Source organism: Tauraco erythrolophus, chromosome 3, assembly GCF_009769465.1.
Source record: "Tauraco erythrolophus isolate bTauEry1 chromosome 3, bTauEry1.pri, whole genome shotgun sequence".
In the NCBI taxonomy this organism is placed as follows: Eukaryota; Metazoa; Chordata; class Aves; order Musophagiformes; family Musophagidae; genus Tauraco; species Tauraco erythrolophus.
Genome location: NC_141467.1, coordinates 84,631,830 through 84,653,917, shown reverse-complemented (window position 1 = coordinate 84,653,917; position 22,088 = coordinate 84,631,830). Strand labels below are relative to the sequence as shown.

At 37.6% G+C, this 22,088-nt stretch overlaps 1 protein-coding gene across 7 annotated transcripts in view; it reads right to left on the bottom strand.

Moving 5' to 3' along the window:
• The window catches only part of OXR1 (oxidation resistance 1), a 158,803-nt gene that overhangs the window by 3,683 nt on the left and 133,032 nt on the right, over positions 1–22,088 (bottom strand). For 3 of the 7 annotated variants that reach the window (XM_086608781.1, XM_086608784.1, XM_086608783.1), the window contains 3 exons: positions 9,275–9,355; positions 5,775–5,900; positions 4,909–5,061 (listed from right to left, as the gene is read on the bottom strand). In XM_086608781.1, the coding sequence (XP_086464907.1) occupies positions 4,909–5,061; positions 5,775–5,900; positions 9,275–9,355 (360 nt within the window). Of the gene's footprint in view, positions 1–4,908; positions 5,062–5,774; positions 5,901–9,274; positions 9,356–17,907; positions 18,053–22,088 lie in introns of those variants that run through there. The other 4 variants (XM_086608785.1, XM_086608782.1, XM_009990351.2 and 1 more) reach the window with 3 other exon arrangements.

Genomic DNA, 22,088 nt, shown 5'->3' with positions numbered 1-22,088 from the left:
TCAGGTTTAAATTCAGAGAAGTTATAGTTGTCTTATTAGAAAGAATACTAATTCTAAAATCTTTTTTCTAAAAACAGACTTTGTTCAGTTGAAATGCTTTTAAGTAAGACGACTTCACAGAGTGATTCAGACTAGAAGATGACATTTTAGATTGATAGTAGTCAATCATTCTAAGCTGGTACTTCAGGTATTGCTGAAAAGTCTTTATGAGCAAAGGCTGGGAGAGGGATTCTTCTATGAATGTTTTACTCAACCTTTGGCTAATGGCTTTTAATCACTTAAATTATTATAAAATCAGGCCTTCCATCAGAACTTTAAGAATTATTGGTTCATCGTCCTTCAAAGACAACTGATGAAATACCAAAGCCTTAGGTACTCGATATTTGATTACCTTAATCCTCAAGTTTCTATCAATTGAGTTGTTTAGCAACATAGTATCGTTCTAGGGTTTTATTTGGTTGTTTAAGTGTCAGAAAAATAATTACCTCCAACCTGGACTTCATGCATATTTTCTGAAACAATAGAATTTGAACTTCAAGACAGTATTTCATTTTTGCCTGACCTTTACAGTTATTTTCTTCCACTAACTGTATCTGTTAAGGTTAAAAATTAAAGATGAAAGAGTCAGAACATATAATTGCTCTAGTTTATTTTGTCTATTGCTGGAGTTCTGCCAAAACCAGTATTCAATTTTTTTTTCTTTTTCCTTTTTTTGTTACCTTTGCACATGTAATCTCTAGAAAGCTAAACAGGTTAGATGTTTTTCCTTCTTGAGATTTCAAGTGTCTGGGGCAACAGGCTAGATTTCAGAAACCTGGGTGTTAACTTTCCTCTGCAAACATTTTGCAACCTTCAAATACGCTTACTTGCATGCAGGTAATTCAACTTAAATAGAGTATCTTTTAGGGTAAAAATCCATATTGAATTCAAATTAAGAAAGTTTGATTCATGAACAGAACAAAATGGGCTGCTGAAATAAAGAAAATTCCATGTTTAAATAACTGCATGAATATTTTCCAGCAACTTCACAGCAATTGGAAGTTATGGAACACTTCCAATCATATCTTAATTTACATCTAGCTTCAAACAATCTTTAAACTATCTGAGTCTCTGTATTCTAACTTCTTGGAAGGGCTCAAGTTAGGCTTTGAAGAGCAGCTCTGGTAGCTACATTTGGGTAGCTAAGACATGTCTTAGTTCACATCAATACCCTCAGGGCTGACCTTATATCTATTAAGTAAATATAATTAAAAATATGAAGTAAATACGAGATTTCATTAAGAATTGCTATACCTTGAGAGGAACTAACCTTCTGTTAAAACAACTTACAGAGTTGTGCCAACCTTAAACTATCTCAGTTCAGCCTCTACACATGTATGAACTTTTCATACAACACATTTCAGTGTTTGTCTCAGATCATCTCAGGGCTTATTTTGTATACCAATAAAACACAAGCTAGTACATCCTAACCACACGGGAAACCTTACATGCTTTACTTAGCAGGCTTTGAAGCTTGCTTTACGTACAGATACAGGAGTATATTATGTGTAAGTATAAAATAACTTTGATTATAAAGAACCTCAGACCATCTCTCATACAGTTCCCTACTCAAAGGAGGACTAATTCTGAAGCTGTGTTGGCTTGACTCAGACTTGTCCAGTTAAGCTTTGAGTAGCTCCAGGAACCAGGATTCCACAACTTCTCTATGCACATGTTCCATATGCTTCCATCAACAAAGCTGAATCTTGAAAGATCACATTGTTGCTATAAACAACATTAAAAGAATCAGGCTTTACAGCAAAAGATAAATTTGTTTCCCATCAGTTATTTCAGTCCTTTGAGAAGTGATGTCTATACGGTTTCTGCATGAGATCAGATTGTTGTGGCTAGTTGTTAGAGCGGATACCTAAAACTCCCAAGTTCTAAGCTCCGTGTCTCTCTCTTTTGCAGCGCACATAATACAATCTGAAGAATGACTTACTACAAAACTAGACAGTCCCTTGGGGTCCTTAACTGCATTAATTCCACTTCTAGACCACCACTTGTTTAGTGACTCATGTTCAGGAATTAGGTGCTAATTTCTTTTTAAACAGCTGTCAGAGTAGACACCAGAGCTTAGTGTCTTCAATAAAAGAAGCACATGCCAGTAGACAAACAGACAGTCCATAACAATTATAAGGTAGATATCTATAGATTTATTGGGCATCTTTGTTAGATGATCTCCTAGAATTGACTACAGCAGGTAATTTAGGTGGCTTCAGATTCCAACTTTCAACTAGACAAGGTTCAGCTTTTACACAAATAAAGCTTTAGTTTGTGAAAGCTGGATGTTCTGGCTGGGTTCTTTTACAGCCCTTTAAGTAAAATTGCTAATTGATTTTTAAAAGAAATGAAGATGGGAGAAGACTTTGGAAAAGTATAGGGTGAGGCTTAGCAGCCTTTCACAAATGATGTTTTGAAAAGTTACAAGATATGCTTGCTCCCATGCTCCTTACTCAACATCAAATAAAGGCTGTCTTCATAAACATGGACAGAGAAGAGTGTCTCAGAGGAAACAGCATAGGAAATAAATTAATTGTAGTTTTAGAAAAAGTACCTCAACCAAGGATAAGACAAACCCAGTATCTCTCATATACAGAATCGACGAAGTGGGTAGAACAAGGAATGCCACAAAGGACTGAGGAGGTATGCTCAGCACATGGCAAGAAACTACCTGGTCATAATTCTCTCATTCTTCAAAAAGGCTGAATCTCATTTGGTATCTTCTCTGAACCAGACAGCTTAGAAAACAGGCAGCAATCTTGGAGCATAAAATATGAAAACACCTGGTCTCTCTTAAAATACATTCTGGAAAGGCATAAATACTATTTACCTTAGCATATTGCTAGATAACTATTTCTGGATACAGTCTCCTATAACAAAAATACTCAGATTTTTTTAAAATCATGGAAAGCAGTTTTATAGAACTATCTGTCAGAAAGCTACAAGATATTAAAGATAAATTAAGCTCTTTCAAAAAACCAATAGCCACCAGAACAAGTGGCTGTGTCCAAAGAAGGCTGACTCTATGGGATGCCCATGCTGGAGTGGTCTTTCCTGGAGGACTGCACCCCACAGGACCCACGCTGGAGCAGCTTGTGAAGAACTGCAGCCCGTGGGAAGGACTCATGTTGGAGAAGTTCATGGAGAACTGTTTCCTGTGGGAGGGACCCCACATTGGAGCAGAGGAAGACTGTGAGGAGGAAGAAGCAGCAGAGACAACATGTGACGAACTGACCTCAAGCCCCATTCCCCATCCCCTTGTGCTGCTCAGGAGAGGAGGTAGAACTGAGAAGAAAAAGCAGAGGGCTTGTTTTGTTGTATTTTCTTCTCCCCATCCAAACAGGGGCGAGGTGCAAGCGGCTATGTGGTGCTTAGCTGCCAGCTGAGCCTAAACCCCAACAACATGGATTTCATCCACTCTTGTGTGGAACCTAGGTGAGATCTGGAAGACACTGCAAAAGAGAAGTTCAGTGGCTACCTGACCCAAAAGTCCAAGGCACGCTTTCACGCATGTTCCTGGGTATCAGCCTTTAAGTTGAGATTTGTCATTATTTCACAAAAAAAAAAAAAAAAAAAGAAAGAAAAATGACATGTCTATGAATTCCCTCTTTTGGTTGGGCAACAATGACACTTTTTGAACATGTAAGTTGAGATATTCATACACGGAAGGTCATCTGAATACTTTCAGCAAAAGAACAATACTACACACTGGTGGCAAGACAGCCTTATCAGAAAAGGGACATTTTCTTTCTGGGCCAGATAATCAGGTAATAGGAAGTAAATATCTTACAAATTAATCTTGAGAAGCTAGTAAGGGAATCAGAGAAGGGAAGTTACTAGAGTACAAAGTATGTCTGAAGAGATTGATGGGTCTGTTGAGATATCTCAAGTCTACTGAATAGTTTTTATCTTCAAGATTAAAATGTAAATGAAGAAAAGTTCCCTTTTAAAGAACTTCTGGGAAAGAGTGCTCTACTAGCAGAGATTTAGAAAGGAATTTTTCTTTTTAGAGACCCTGAGGCAGGAAACAGAAGGAAAAACAAGTTGTGACTTCAATTAGAAGACATACCCTTCATTTACAGTTTTCAGACCCCGTGAATGATATGAGGTCATATGAGCCCATGCTTCCTGAAAACAAAACCAGTGGTTATCCAAGTGAAGTAAATGCTACAGATTTTACTGTGGTTCTGTCAATTCTTCATGACAGCAGTAACTTGCTTCCATGTGAAAGCACAGCACTTTCAGAAAGAAAGAATCAAAATCTCATGCTGCCCATAATGTTCACTTGTTGTTAGACTACTCAAGAGAGGATGCTTGCTAATCAAATGGTGAGATAGGATATACTTTCCGGAATTCATATCCCAGTCAAAGGAGAACAGAGCACAACTACAGAGACTCAAGAAACAAAAATTCATTACGCAGCAAAGATCCCACAGCCCTTGAACAGAAGAAAGAAGTTCGCTGCAGCCAGAGAATGTACTGATAAGCACTGGCCACCACTGGCAATGACATTTCAACTCAACAAGATCTTCTGGAATCAGAAAGTTTTAGCGACTATATTTCTTGTGCACTAGGTGCATTGAAAAAAGAATTAATTAAAAGTAAATTCAGTTATTGGGTATTATGAGACTCATGAATTGTGACAGTGAACTTGTACCATTAAAATATTTCCTAGAAATGTGTATCAGAGAACTGCTTGACAATTAAACATGTTTTTAAAAGCCTGTACATAACTACCAAGGGAACAATCAGCTTGATAGACATGATTTTATCTCCCATGATGGACTGAAGTGTCAGCTATTCCTTTATACTCTTCAAACATTTTTCTCAATGGGTCCCCAGCCTTCACAAAAACATTTTCCCTACCTGTCCATCGCTGTCCTTGATAACCAACAGCACAGGTGTGTCTAATCCCAGCATAGTTCGATACAAAGTCTTCAAGCTCATGCCATGCTTTGCAGTACTGTAGACAAGAGTCCATGGATATCCAATGGTCCGTGGCGGAAGAGACTTTGTAAGCTGTTAACAAGATAACAACCATCCTCTTATTTAATACATTTTTTATTGGTTTTAAGCATATATTAAATATAAATGAAAGCTGATTATGTTCTTCTGAACTCCTACAAGTGGCCTTAAAAGCTAGTTTAAAACTTCAGACCAACCCTGACGTTTCACATGTACATTTTCTATCCCTGGTCTCTCAAAGGGGATTCTTTTCCCAGCTGAACCAGTAAACTGCAGGAGTAGAACAATTTATCAACTGAAGAACATGTGTTCGGTAAGGTCTCTAAAAAGTTTACATAAAGACCGTAAAACCACATAGACATAGTATTGTTACGCAAGAATAACTCAGTACTGGGGAACTAGATCACTCAAGTCAACAGGGTAACAAGCTGAAGGGTAAAGAAGGTTTCTGTGCCTTTGAACACAGTCAGCCTTGATGCAAACTTTCAATAAACACATTTAATGAGGTGACTTTGGACTGGACAGCAAGTACTGCAGTGAAAGCCAAGCTGTTTTCAAGGATGAAAACAGGACAAAGACACAGGGTAGTGTTGTCATGGTGTACTGAAAATTATGACAAGAAAAAAAGCAACATTTTAGCTATGAATTGTGTTGTGCTTATCTATTTAGTATCATACAAGGTCTTCCTACTGGTGTGTTTTACACTATGGTCATAGTGTTTGCGATACATTAATGTACAATATTAAAAATGACATATAAATCAACACCTTTTCAATTTGTTCTGGCTGTAGTAATTCACTAGGATCGCTAAGATTTGGCCGGAATGCTTCAGGCTCCAGGTCTGTTTTGATATTTGTTGCCTGTTTTGAATTGATATCTTCTCTTGTTGTTATCTACAAAAAGAAGAACAAGAAAATAACTATTCACAATTCTATTGGCAGAGAAGATATGTTTTGCAGGTTTAAAATCATGCAGTTACTGATTTACAGTTATGCAACTCCTTCAAAAGTTAAGAAATCCATTAGATTTGATCTCACCAATATTTCCACTGCTTCCAATAGCAAGCCGGTACTCAACTATATACTACCAATAAATTACACAGACACCTACTCAGAAGAAAGCTATTGTTTTATGTTAAAAAAACCCAAAACAACACAAAACAAAGAGTCCTCATACACAGCTGAAGGACTTCAAATGCTTTTTAGAGGTCAGCTTATACAGTGCTTGCATTTTAATACTAACATTTACATTAAATGTAATTGAAAAATCCAGATACAAAAGGAACTGAAGCTTCAACATGTGTATTTCTTAGCAGTTTCTGAATCAATACTTTTTTAGAGTACTTGTCTCTAGATACGCAGTAGACATGTGGAAAGACTGTTAAGTATTTAGAGTAAAGCATCTGAACGGAGTACTAGGAATATTGCTGCTCCATAAATGATCTGCTGGAGTACTTCTGGGTCTCAAAGAAGAAAGAACTGAGAGAGTGGGGAGGAGAAAGCAGCAGTAATATTTACACTGCATAGTCAGCTTTGGGGTCTGGCAAAGATGCACTATGCATGAAGATTCTGCAGCATTTTAAACTAACTGCCCCACGTCTACCCTATTGAGTTCTTACTAACCACCATTTAGTGGAGGCAGCAGAAGGCCACAAAACTCCTCATCAGATACCACAGTTCACAACAGCTTCTTAGCCCAGTCCACATTCATTGGCACTTTCAAGCTAAAGTGCCATGTGTTGAGAAGTAGACTAGCTGAGACCCAACAGGTTTCCTTGTATAAATCTTGCTGCAGGGATAGTTAAAACTTGCTATGGGGATAGTGAAATTTGACAGGAGCAGGATGAAGTGAAGGAAGTTAGTAACCTGAGCCGCTGCAGCAAGACTCATTGAGCTGCTGAGAGATTTGCTAAAGAGAAAAAGATCTTAACAAGAATGAGTTCATCTGAATAATTTATCAGCCTGAGCCAGGTTTCACTGAAAGTCAGACTGTCCAAGTTATTTAAAGCTTGAAGCCTGAGAATTTCAAGAATGTACCTGCCAAAAACACCTGCTGACTCCAGAATAGTAACCAGTGTTTGCCACATACATAATACTCTAAACACACAAGACGACTATGGCATTGCACATACCACTACGATAAACTTTGCCGAGCTTTTCCTATGAGAGCTTTCTTAGCTAACAAAAGAAGAGCCAAATCAAAGAAAATTCTGAAATACAGATAAGACTATTTAAACAAATACAGCCACCTGAGCCAAAAAAAAGGATATCTTTCTTCTCCTTCAAGAACTATGAAAAAAAATTACTATCACAAACTCCTGTTACTTAATAATAGGCTTATAGAGTCAAAGTATCAAAGTATATTAATACAATAACTTGATTACAATATTAATTCTTAACTCATGAAAAAGTGCACTTAAAGAAAGTGAGTACCAAGCAAGCAAAAAGCTCAAGCCTTCCATTTTTCAATGGAAGGTAACTTGCATTTCTAATGTAAACTATGCACTGATTTCCATATCACAACAACAACAAAGTGTATGCATTTATCTATACAGCTTCACGTACAAGATGACCTACAGACTTCTTTATAGAGTGCTATCTAGAAAACGTTATTTGGTAATCCAGCTCTTCCACCTTAAATGCCTTTCATCCATCATATACTACTGCTTCAACTCCGTAAGAGTTCAGCATTGTTCAAGTGTACAGCAGAAAGTTTAATCAGAATTAAAGAATTACAAAGGGAATAAAGTGCATCTTGCAAAACATGAATAATTTGAAGTGGTGTGTGTGGGGTTATGGGGTTTTGCTTGTTTTATTTTCTTGTTGTTTGGATTTTTTTCCTTTTTAAAATTATTATTATTACAGTACAGCAACTTTCTCCTAGGAAGAACTCTGCTTTGTAGAAGTGGACAAAGGTACGAGCTTGTTCAAAGGCATCTGTTCGATAGAATGCATTGTAGCTTCGAAACTTGCAAATTTGTTTCCCATTAAATTTTGACAGCAGACTGACCTGTAGTCAGATTCCAGGGGCTTCTGAGGTTAGTAACTGACATGCAGTCTACTCCACAAACACTTAAATGGCCACAGCACAGAGAGTCTATAGGCTCCAGCTCATCACATTGATTTTTCAAGTCAGCCTAACCCTGGAGTTTGGGCATTTCAAGTGAAAGGTATTTGGAAAGAGCTCTTGCCCTTCCAGGATATTAAAACATGGATTCTCCATGACCACTTGCAAGAAATAGAATTGTTTTATTCTCAGTTGGGAATGTAAATTCTTTTTGCAAAATTTCTGATTTACCCACAGAAGTGGAACTGCAGCTTTTGGGTTCATGCTTATTGATTTATGTAACTGTACTACTGACAAAATATTTTAAAGTAATTAATTACTGATCACAAAATAAACAGAAATAAAAGATCTAAAAAATATTTTCTTATGTGTAAGTACATAATAGGTGTCAAAAAGCCAAGATCAAAGTAAAAAAACAGCACTGGAACTTTTTACAGTTTCAGCTACCAGTTACTAGGGAAAAACAAAACACTCAATGCTTCCACAGAGTTCCAAGCTATGCTTTCTGTTGGTAAGTTATGTATGATGTACACAGATGCTAACAATTTCGCAATAGTCAAAGAACTAAGAAACATCTAAAGAGAATGCATATACCAGTTTAAGTCAGTATCAGTAAACCTTCAAAACCTGAACTAAAGTACTGCTTTTGGGACAGATTTCCATTACCAGCTCCATATGTATGACCTTTGCCGTGTGGAACTGCCTCAGTTACCTGCTTGCATAATGGGAAAAATACTTACCTATTCCACAGAAGTAGTGAAGCTTCATACTTGCCAAGCACTGTGAGATTCCTGGTGAAAGATTCCTATATAAAATTAAATACCCATGCAACAAGATTTTGGATTCTTCACCTGATTTGCAATCTTTTTAGGAAAGCTTCTATCTAACAGAACACACCAGTCTAAAGTGGATGTTAAAACACATCACTCCGAGTCAAGCAGTACCGAAAACAAATTTTCAAATTCTGACAGAAAATTCCTGTTTGAAAAAGTCTGAAGTAATAATTCCATCGTAAAATTACTGATTCCATCATAGCACTGCATAATTAAATACATCCAAAATAAAGGAATTTTCTGCTGGATCCTTGTAGTGCTGTAGACAAGACAAACCCACGGAGCGTGGGACTTGCCCTGACCAAAGGCACTACAAAGAAAGATGTTTTAGTATCTGGAGATGGGGTTTAAACTACTGAAGAGGGCACCTGGAGACGTCTGCAGAGTGTGCGCAGTTCTTCGCTATTTAGAGCATCGATCCTGCGGTGATACTCAGCCACTGACACTACCTGAATATGGAGACAGGAAGACAATAATTCCACTGACAGTTGAAGAAAAGTAAAAAGGTAAGAAAGAAAAAAGTGGAGGAGAGTAATGAAGGGAAAATGTGCAATGATAACAAACAAACAAGAAGTGCTAAAAGATGTTTGTTTCTGCAAGGACAATGCGCATATAAGTGATTTTGGACGCATGAGTAGACACAGCAAAATTACAAATCAAACACTAATGGCACTAGCAGTCAGATATATCTCACTGCTGTAGGATGAACATACAACTGATATAGGAGCACATAAAGTTACCAGTATCGGATGCTAAATTAGAAATCAATCTGAGTTGCATGCCTTAACCAAAACTCTTCAGCCCAAAATCCTCTCAAACACTCCTTATATCCAGATTAATGAATCCTGTGAACCTGGTTTGCTTTCCTGGATAAAGACTAGAAGCAAACCTCAGGCTTCTCAGTAGGTTCTGACTCTTCCATCTGGCAGTGAAGATACAGTTAAAGACAAGGTAGCAGGACTAAAGTTTAGTAACTCCCCTTTACCACCTCACATTATCTTTATCCTGGACTTTCTATTCACCTCTGAAGCTTCAGAAGCTGCTCATCTATCAACATATTCACTCCAAATGGCACCTCCACTTTGGCAGGAGGTGTACAGCCAGAAAGCCTGTAGTCAGAAAGCTCTAGAACATGCTGCTCTGGTGCAACAAGCTGGCTAAAGGACTACGACAGTCATTTTGATGTAACTACAGCAAATAATGTGATTTTGAGAACAACTCAAAATCATCATTTGTATGAAAGCATCTTAAAACAGCTGGTGGAGAGATTAAATGGATGTCCCATGTAGTAAGGGTGTATTAAAAACTTCTAGAGCCTACCACAGTGCAAAGGAAGATAACCACAAGTCCAGCAGCTCCCCATCTACCTGCCCCTACTACAAGGAGTTTGGCCAGATACTCGCCACTGTCCTGAGTACAGAGCCCACAGTCATGCATGACTGGCTCCTGAGCAGCGATGGTTCACTCTACCCCATGCAACTGCAAGGCAAGGAAAAAGGAATACTTGTGACATCCAGTTTTATTACTGAATAATCAGTGATTAATAGCACTCAATTTATTTCCACTATTTTCTACTGTTTTCTTAAAAAAATGTCAAGAAAATTGTTGTAAATTGTATTGGTTTGTGTATTCTCAGATTCAAGTAGCTATATGCAAAGCTTTAACAGTACTTCACTCAAGCATGTAAGTGACAGTGTAGTTTTATCCTTTTATTTGCTACGACAGTTCATTGCAAATTACATTGTTCACACCTTATCAATGTAATCCTGAAAAACAAGGACTTGAGGACTTGAAGACTTGAGTCTTGTTGCTTCTGTAAGCTAGCCTCTGTTCACATGAGAGGCAGTAGTTAATTTAAAGGGCCCTAAAATGTGTGGTTATTTAAGGAGATTCTTGAAAAAAAAGAAAAAAATAAAAACCAACACCACAAAAACAACCAACAACAACAAAAAAATCCCACCCTCATCATCCTCAACACCATTATATAGTTGCTGTTTGACATACCAGAATGTATATAATTTTATAGGCAATGCCATCATGCCTTCGACCTGTCAAACGTATACTCTATCACCATCCTGCTCTTGGGAACTGCTTATCAACCCTTTTGCTCAGTGATCCAAGATCTGACTCACCTTTTCATATGCCACAGGGGTGCCTGCATCCTCAGAACAGTGTGCACAAGGTATTTTGATAAATTTCTTACCTGAGGGAAACATGAGTACTTATCCGAGTACATACACAATAATAGCTCCTTGGCATCCTTACTTGGCACATTACATCTTTACTGTTCTGTGAATGAAAGCCTGCATAGTGGCAGACCACTGGTGTGCAATGACAAACATCATAAATAACATGTCATGGAATGTCCAACTACCAACAGGAAAATTAAGGGCAAGGAATTCAGCCTCTCAAACCCAGTGCTTATTTTAAGTATACAGTCCATACCAAATTCTGTGAGTAAACCACAAGACAAACTGTCTCAAGGTTATCTACTCATCATTGAACTAGGCTTTAAATGAGTACATTAAGATACCACAATAGTTCAAGCTACCGTATTTGACCTTCTATAAAATACTTATGGCTTAGGTCAACATGCTTTAATTTTGCTTTACAGTGGACAAGATTAGGTACTTCAGGATTCTGTAGCTCAATTATTCATGAAGTCATGTATGTCTAAGCCTACTGGCAACTACCTTCTACAACCTCATTCAGGAATTGATTGAAATGTACCTTGAAAACAGCTAGCATTTTGTCACTGCAAGGCTTGAGGGCTATTCTGAAATGTTAGCAGTATTATTAGTTAGAAGTTTATCCTGTTTTATAACCTGGTTTACTTCATAGTATGCTTATGCTGTTTCGTCTTCCATCAATATTTCTTAATTTTCCTTTCTTGTAGTCCTATTAATCCTCTATTCTATTTCACCAAGACAAATAAACCAGCGATGTTCTTCCCTTCCGCCCTATCTCTATGTCAGCTGTCTTCCTGATCATTCCAGGAGCTACTTTCTACCTAATCCCCATATGAACTTTCATTCTTAAACACAGAATGTGATTAGTTTTTCCCATGGTATTAGAAATACCTGGAAAGCAAGGTCTTGAATTCATGAAAGACGAATGCAGTTTTGTATGCATCATACTGGACTGTCATTTTCAGTACAGAATGATTCTTTGTAATAAAATTCTTTCATTTTTGGGCAGGTAGCAGTGGATGTCATTTATCTGTATTTCACCAAGGCTTTTGATTCTATCTTATAGTAGCCTTGCAATCAAATCAGTTATGTAACAAACGTGTGAAGAACAAGGCTGAAAAACTGGCTGAACCACTGTGCTCAAAGGGTTGATGTTATCAATGGTTAGGGACTGGAACAGGCTTCCCAGGGAGGCTGCAGAATCTCCATCCTTAGAGGCTTTCAAAGTTTGTTCTAAACCAACCTGGACAAGTTCTTACATTTAAGTCCTTAAGGTATAGGGCAAGGCTCTCCAAATTCCAATGCAGTCCATGTCCTTACACAGACATTGCCAAACCATCTAAACTTGTAGCAATTGAACTATTCTGCCCAGGATTAAAGCGCAGGTCTACCTATAAGAGTTTATTATGTGCTTTATTTACTGCGCCCTCTTCACTATGCCATATCAGCATTCAGTTTCCTTGATACCAAAGCTACCTTCCAAGGATCAGGAAGTGTTCCTGAAAGACCCTCTGTTCTTCCTCTAGTTATTTTCTGCTTCAAAAGAATGCAGGAGGAGAGAAGAACAGCTAAACCTCTTATGGTTAACCTGGGCACTGGCTGGAACAGATAGAAACAATGTGTATAGCCAGGAGATTAGTGTGCTTCAGGGCAAAAATGCTTCTGCTTAGGGACTTCGAACAGTCTAGTACAGGACAATTCCAAGGGCTAATCAAGTTTGAAATGACATGGCATATATCCTTAGAGATCTAATCCTAGCTGCTCTACTCATAACAGCAACATTGATGAGAAAATATCAGATGAGTCACATGACTCTTGTCGCATGAATGCCTTTCGGCTTGACTCTCTACACCACATCTATTTGAGTTAACCCCTCAGCAGAACACACAACAATTTTACTATTTAATGCAGTAAGTCAAATTGAAGATTTGCACACTAATGATTCAATCAACCAAGAGGCTTAGGATTTTCCTTTTGGAGAAACTCATGTTTCTAAACCTCTTTCTTCTGAAAGTATGTCAGAGCACCTAACTCTTGCAAAGCTATGCGAGCACACACAGTGAGCAAAACAAATCAAAATTCCCAATATAGAACTCTCTTGTCCTTCAAGAATACACATGAAAACATAGTTACAATTGTTTGAATGTCCATGAGAGTAGTTTGCCACACAGTGACACATCAGTCCTTTGAGCCACTGGTCATATCAATCTGCTATACATAGCTGTAAACATGAAAACATGCTTACACCAGTGAGGCATTCCTCCTCCAGTTTAACAAAGCTGAGAGTGACCAAGACACACGCACCTAACACATGGTTACTAACAGGGTGGTGTAAGTGCTGCCCTAAGCCAAGTACAGATAAACTTGCAGAGTTAACAAGTAGCTGAAACTGCCTACTTAGAGAAAGGGAGGGTCTTATCAGAGCTGAGCAGAGGTTCTGAAAGATAAGAATGGAGAAAGCAGAACGGTGTAAGTGGTTCTCTTCAATGTAAGTTATCTATACTCTCACGAGTAACTGTGAATATGAAATAAAAAACAAACATTAAGAGAGAGAATGAAAGCTGAACAATTTTACTTTGAATCTTAATACACCTGTGCAAAATCAGGTGAACTGTAAACTTCATGAATGTTATTTCTTTAGAGTCAGAAAAAAAGTTTCACGTTCAAAATTTGAGGATATTTAACTGAAAAGTAAATGTCAATGTAATTTTATCAGGCCTTTTACAAAGTTACTCCAAAATATCAGTCCATCAGTAAATGGAAAGGGAGAAGAAATGATCAAACTCTTCTAAAGGCTGTAAATATCTTCCAATGAAAATAAAAGACGCATTTGTGAACTTAATGCTGTTATTAATATTTTAAGAGAAAACACTAACTTTATTTTTCAGACAAATTTAGTTTCCTCCCGAACTGTTAGACAGTACTTGAAAGAAAGCAATACTGAAGAAGCAGTCGTCTTCATCACAAATATGATTATTTGGGACATATTGATTCCATTACAATAATGCATTAATATATGAGGTTTACCACATCAGATAAACAAGTTAGCAGGTATCATTCTGAAAAAAACTATGACTAATTTAATTTGATTCATTTTTAATGAATGTGGCTGCAAAGCTAACCATTTTGTCTCGTGTGGTTTTCAGCCAATTCTGCCCCGTGTCACTCTGCTGGTGACAAGGAAAAGAAGGTACTAGAGGAAGTCATTTTAAGCAAAGGAGAGGGACCAGAGAATCACAGCAGTCCCCTGAACTGGCTGGCACTGCAGTTCTTTTTCAATATCTTTAAAACTGGCCATCTCAGAACTGTTCTGCACACCCAGGTGCTTCCCAAGCAGGGACAGAAGAGCTAATTCGGTTACATGACAGCAACATTCTCCCTGTGACCAGTATTGTCCCCACAGGTTTGCAGGATGTATCTGTCTCAAAGTCCTCTAAGCCTTTGTACCAAGCAGTACTTAACATATACTGAAGATAAATTAAAATACCTGCAATAACCAGAATTAACAAATGAACTTGAGAAGAAAGCAATCAAAGCCTGCAGCACACAAAGTGTTACATCGAGTCTGGAAACCTTTATAACAAGCTATTTTTTCAAGATATGAGAAATCACTAATTCGAGAGATATGATAATGCCAGCAAGAGAACAAAATTTAACATGGATAAACATTAAACAAAGTTTAGGATGTTTGTATAAAGAATTAAGCATTAGATTTATGAAAATTACTTTCTTACAGAGGCAGGTCAGGCAACTGGACTCATTTTGTCTAAAGAGAAGAGATCTATAGCAGTGTTACCTATAAAGCCCAGCTGTCAAGGGCCAGTTGAGTCATCTTGCAAAATAATTTAAAGTTTTGGCACTATCAAGCAGAGAAACTAGAGGTTCATTTGTTGAAACCACAGCACCTAGCGCCTGACCTCAAGCTGCCACTCAGGAGAAGTCAGGCTGAGCAACCCTGTATCTCAGTTCTGATACTGCCATGCAGAGATCCTCTCAGGTACGACATGAAAGCACTATACATGCTTAGAAGTAGGTAACTGAATCACAGCCCAGTATGGAAATACCTGTGTCTCTTTCATTAGAAAAAGGATCAACCAAGGATCACCTTCAGGTTGCAGACCATTAAAAATTGAAAATGCTTATAAGCCTCTACTACTCACTTGTTTTCTTTCAACTTATATTCAGTCTTTTCAAATGTTCTTCTGCTATTGTGCTTTGACTCTATTTGTAGTGAGGCCTAATATTTCACAGTTATTAAAAATGTAAATATAACACCTAATAATTAAATGGAAGATCTAGTCCAAGTATGCCGCATAAAGTCTAATTATTTAAGCAAATATCTGTCAATCAAGAGAAGGTTCTAGGCTTAGTGATCAATGTAAGAAAGTACTGGATTGCACTCTGCTTTATTTTTTATTTTTAAAGAGAGTCAGATGATCACTCTTTATCACTCTAAAACAAAACAGTATGGAAAGCTGACTTAAAAAGTTCTTTGCAGCAGTATTATTGGATTGAGGCAACCTTGCAGCTGTGACATCCGCAGGGATGAAGTACTAAATTCTAATCTTTCACATGTAAGCCCCTATTATTATATCTCCATAACAGCCGAAGAACTACAGCCATTAGTTACCAACTACAGTAAACTAATAAATCAAGAACCTCAGAAGTTGTCCAAGTCTCAAATCATTCAAGCTATTAAAACCAACACCACTTTAATTCCCTTTGTATAATATCTTAAGAATATAAAAGCCAAAGATAAGTCTTCCTTGGTTTTGTCCCTTTTGGCTTCGCTCCCTATCAAAGCTCTGCAAAGCATTGGGGCAGGACAAGCATTCCCAAAGGCAGCAATCCACCTTTTGTTCTCTTACATTGTCTGATCTCTTTTGTTTAAAGTGCTTTGAGAGAAAGAATGGTTGCCTGCATTTTTGACATTCTAGAAACTTAGTGGCATCTCTTGTTTTGCAGTACAATAAAGAGACACAGTAAAATATCAAATGTATTTACTAAAAAAAAAGTGGGAAGCCAACACTGCTGACTTTTTGAAGGAGAAGCATAATGCATTGGGTTAGTAATCAAAATTTTGATCTCTTACCCTAGGAAAGTATCAAGCTCCTACAATGCTCAGCCCAAATTTACTCTATCACGGTGAAAACAACAAAGGCCTTTCAGGTAAAATCATCCAGGATGACTTAGGTACTTCAAAGCAAGCATTTTTGGTTTATTATATCACTCCATTTGGTCTAGTAACTGTGTTATTTCATGTCAGCTGGGTATTCCTGCGAACTTCAGAACACTACCAATGATACATTTAGTCAAAGACCTGTACTTCATATATACTGCCAGTCTCTTTAATATGTTTCCCATCTCGTCTTTCACAACACAAATGGTACCAACATCCTTTCTCTCTTTTCTGTAAGAAGGTTACACTTGCACATTAGCTTTACAATCATTCATTGCAGGAAAAAAAAAGTCTTCAAGAATAGAGCATGTCCTGTCGACATAGCAACATCTTAAAAATATTCCCATCTGTAGATACTTATATACCCCTTTTTCTGATTTGACTTGTTTCGTACATTAAAAAAATCCTGTTCTGTACCTTTCTCACAGCAAAGAAAGTTCTCATACAGTCTTCTTCAGTTCAACCTGTCCTTAAGAGTTGGTAACTATTGCTTTTATTAGCATAGTTGGACTCTGCTAAAATGAAGCGTTAGTCCTAAGGGAAATAATAATAACATAGGATACTGCTCTTCTTTAAATTAGCTGGGCAAGATCTCTCTCTCTTCCCCCCGCCCCCAATTTCTTGGTAAATTTCAGAATTTCAGATACCTCTTACACTGCTACAGGGTACGCTCGAATTACAGTTGAGTTAATTTAGGAATAACATCTCCATTCTACATTCCATTGCCACAAAGGAAAATTAAGGTCTATTTAAAAAATAATTTTGTTAGGAGCACACATTTACAAAGCCAGTTGTTGACATTTGATAATTTCATATTCTGCAAGTTACCTGGCTACAAATAAAGATCAAAATAAAAACCAAAGTCAACAGAACCTCTGAAAAGTATGCATCAGAACCCAGGGATCCGTAACTCTTAAAAAGATGGTAAAAAGCCTGTCACAGGCAGAGTCTGAATGAAAAACATCTTCCAGATCTACCAACTGGTAAAACCACAGCAAGTATACTGGCAAGATCACTTCATCCCTATGCCCAACATGTTACTGTTTTGTAAGTCTCACTGAGAACAATTTTATTTACATACTACTACAAGTTTAAGTTTTTTTTGGGGAAAACAACACTGAAAAAACACCACAATTACTTTAACAAATCTAAAACTGTAAAAACTGTGGTATTGGTTCCCACCTTCATTACAAATGTGAGAGTGGGACTACAGCATACTCATCTCCAATTCAGAAGTACTATCAGACCTTCACAGGGTTGAATGACTTCTGAAAAGGCATAATCAAATGGTAACTCAGGAGATTTACACTCTTCTAATCACATGCCAATGCGAACTACTATTCATGGTATTTAGCTATAAATCACATTTTTGTTGAAAAACTGCATTACTCCAAAGCGGAAAAAAAACCCACAAACCACCCTAAAACTGCTGAACTCCTTAATGCTCAAAGTAGTTTCTCTTACCTAATGCCCATGGAACACCAGCAGTTCGGTTATGCACATAAAAGAAATAAAAATTTGTGACTTAGCATCCTGTTTACATGATCAAAATGTAAACTTCCAGAAAGCGTCTCTGTACCATAAGACTGCAAGAATGCAATAACAGAAATGAACACACTGCACTGAAAATTACCAGAGCGTATTTATGATTAACTGGCTGACGCTTTCTTCCCTTCTTCCCATACCACGGACGAGACATCTCCCTTCATAAAAATGAAATGAGACCAGAAAAGGGTTGTTTTTAAAAAAAATATAAAAAACATTCAAAGCGGTTTGAAAGCATTCTCTGTACCTGCTGCCAGCTGCAGGCACAGCCCGAGCCCCGAGCCCCACGGCGCGACGGGATGGTTTGCCAGGCACACGCGTTTGACTGACACGGCACGGAACGAATGAACGAGGGTACAGGAGGGGGATGTATCCTAAACCATGACGGTATAGAAGGAGAAAGCTTTCCTCTATTCAAGTGTGGTTGCAGAGCACTAGTTTGTTGAAACGGCTAAAATATTTAAAGAGACAGAACAGCTTCTTTTTCCTTATACAACACTCAAAAATAAATTAAAAAAAAAACCACAAACAAACAAGGACTGCTGGCAGCATTCTGTTACGCTACAACCGGTCATAAACAAGTTCTAATAGTAACAAATTTGCACTCAGTATTAAAATAATAGTTTATCTTATGCTGACAAGCATGTAAGAAATAACTGACAGGGTTTAGAGAGTCCAGAAGCAGTTAAAAAAAGTAGTCAGTAAAGTAAAAAAAAAGTTGTTTTGTGTTATTTTTAAGAGGGCTTTAAAAGCATACAGGAACTTTTAGCCTCATAGCATTTTCAGTTCTGTAAGCTACAAGGAGAAAATAAACAATTTTGTCTAAAAGCTAAATTTGTAGTACGGGTTAAATGCTAGTTTCAGCAATAAAGTGTTTTTCAAATCGTGATTTAATTTTTTTTCTCTTAAGGAAGGACATTTAAATAAACAAGAAAATGCAACAGACATATGCACAGCAACCCTTTGAGAATTTCTTTGTAGTTGCACTTGCAGGGTTTTTTTTTTTCCTCCCCTCCTTCCTCCAAAAAACACCCAGTGCTCCAAGTCCTGGGTGAAAGCATTAAATAGGCCAAGCCAGTGGCAGGCAGCATCACAACCACATTAAAACATTACTTGCTCATGTTCCTGCAGTGTGATCTGAAAGCCAAGATGTTCAGAGAAAACCAGAACTTGTATTTAACTGTACTGCAGACTGTGCACTGGAACTTCTCACCTTGCATTAGTATATAACTCAAAGTAACACCGATGGATAAAATGTTTTTCTTTTCAGTAAAAGCTTTTTCTCAGGAGCTAGTAACTCTAAAAATCAATTTGTTCCAACTTAGGAGAATTATTAAGGTGGCAATTCAGAATGTTTTTATTGCCGGGACATTGAAAGCTGGGATTTAGGAAACTCAAATGTAAAATAATACAGAAGATACACAGTTAAATGGTGTAAGATTCAAACAATAAATCATATGTCCATTTATTTGCTTTTCTTTTTAAAATAATTAGCAAGCTTATACTGAGGTAAAACAAGAACAAAAAATGGACAGCCTTAAAACTGTTTCAAGTGAGACAATTGCAATCAATATATAAAAAAACCCCGAGGTACTGCCTCCCCACCCCCCAAGTCCAGCAAACTTATAGAAATGGAGGGTATGCAGAAAAACTAACTCAAACTACCTCTGGACATGAGACTTTTAAGCCAAAAAGCAAAAGCTAGCCACACAACTAACTCCCCCACAGCCTATTTTAGCAGTCTTCCCTCCCTCCCTTCCCCCCCTCCTCCGAAAAAACCAAATTCCTCCCTAACACTAGCCAACACACCATTTCTCCAAAACTAAGGAAGAAAAGAACCTGGGCCACCACACAACTTTTTATTCTAGAACATTTAATCTTAAACAATTCAAACAACTTACTTGGAAGTTTTCAGCTCCTCTCTAGATAAAACTGGCTCCTTGCAGCGCTTCTCAAAAGGATTTTTAAAATTGCTCAAAAGAAAAGAGAGCAATAAACTTCTCTGTTAGATCTGAAAACTCACTTTTTCACGTCATTATGGCTGCAAAGTTTAATGGGAATAAATGCGCTAGTAACTCTATCAGACCTCCTGCCAGTCCGTTTCAATGTTCAGTCTTCCAGCAGCAGCAACTCCCACCAGCCGGGAGCTGCCCTGCAGTTGGCAGCATCTGCTGGAGGGGCGGGGCGGGTGGAAAGCGAGTCAGGAGAGCTTGAATTATCATGAGACAGTGTAGTCCTAACAGTGACAAAAGCTTTCTCTTGGGACTGACCTCCACCCCAGCCCTTTAACAGTCTTGTTTCCAAATTGGTGGAAAATACATTTCTATGAGCCAGAGAAAGCAGCCCACACAAGAAGCTTGACCCCAGGAGCATCCCCTAAAGATAAATACAACAAACTGACCTTTTATTCTTTTGTGAATTTGTGAGTCATATTGCTGATTAATTTGAATCAGAACCTCATATCTCGTTGATATTTAATATATGCCTTGCCATAAAAGTTCTTAATTAAAAGATTCGAGAGAGAAGTACCAGCTCAGACCCAATATGTGCAGAACAGCAGCACACAATTAAGAGCATGCACCCATTTGCTACCTAGACAACAGAGCAAGACAAACGTTTCTAATTACACTGAATGATAATCTTATTGTCATTGTCAGTTTGTAATCAAGCTAAATATCTCCACACAATCAATGTTCAAGGCAAAAGCGCGTAGTCCTTTCAGTAATTGTTATTCACGATGTTGTTTTCTCTAATAAACTAATCTTCTTAAAAAAAAAAAATAAAAACATAGCAGCAGAGAAAAAGGAGAGTGCCAAATACAGGTGCAACTTATGAAATGCCTTATTTTCACTCCAAATCAATTATCTAGTTTACACCTTTTGCCATAGCAGGTTTAAAGTTATCAGTTGACAAGATCTCACAACCTAGAAAGAGGAAAGCAAGTACAATAACTCCGTAAACTTGCGTAGGAGGACTAGATGCTGGGTGTGAAAGAAGATCCTTGCAGTTCGATTCTGTTTTACCTAGTAGCTAACACAATGCCCTGATACCACAGTGACAAAAAAGTTGCGATGCTGAATTCTGCAATCCCTTTATTTAACATGCATGCTTTTTGATCTATATTACGTTAGTAGAAAGTAATTTATTTCCCCTGCTGCTTCCTCTTAATGGAGGGAGGTTAGCCCAGAGAAATACTAGGGAAAGGCGGCATAATTATTCAGTTTATTTAGAACTTGTTGTTGATTCCACATGCAGCAGCCATGTGGGTGACCAAGTTTTGTGATGAAAAGCCACAAACGTGAAACACTCAAGACAGGCAGCCCCAAGCATCTCCTGAGATTATATACGGCATATGTATAAAGTAAGATTGTTCTCAGAATTTAACAGTCCAATCTCAGAAGCAGCCCTGAAAACCAGGGAAAATACATAAATCACAGGAACCAGACTCTGTAACTCGAGTGCCTCAGTGCAATTCACAAGTCATTTGCATTTTTGACTGACGAGAAGCAAGCTTGTTTTTATGCTGTTGTATTGGTTTGCCCGGGAACAAACCAATCAATAAGCGATGACATTAGTTTCACTTTCAGTAGCCTACTTGTTCTAACATATTTTTGAAGAGGTGAGATTACTGTTCAATTACGTCTAACAGCCATGTTTCACAAATTGTAATAAAACTCCCATCACCAAAGAGCTCAAAAGAAAAAACAGAAAGCTCCCTCGAGTAGTGTTTAAAATAGTGCCGTTTTAATACATATTAGTATAGTAAGACAGAAAACAACTCTAGAATTATTAACTCTTATAGTCTTAAAATATTTTTAAATTTAGAATGGCATTCCACAGCTCTGATAAGTACATGCTCATTTACTCCTCATATTATAGTTTCAGGATAAAAGTTGCCAAGAACTTCAAAATTAGGAAGACACCTAACTTAGATGCTTAGACCACCTAAATTGTCATCTTTGGAAGGAATCTCACTAGGTGAAAGAAATATCATCAAAATACAAAACTGTCTAAGGCATACAAAAGTCAGCTGAATTAAGGTCCACTTTATCTTTAATATGAGGCAGACAAGTTCTATTTGGTACAAAAAGCATTTCAGATGACTAAGGACAGAATGCCAAGCTCAGAAGTAATGAAGTTAGAATGCAATTAAAAAATAAATCCAAACAAACAAAAAATCAGGTACTGGCTCCTAAGCAAAACTACTACTTTGTTTTCTAGAGCAACTGGATCTTTGTAAAAGTTGCTGCAGGTGAAGCTAACGTGGTA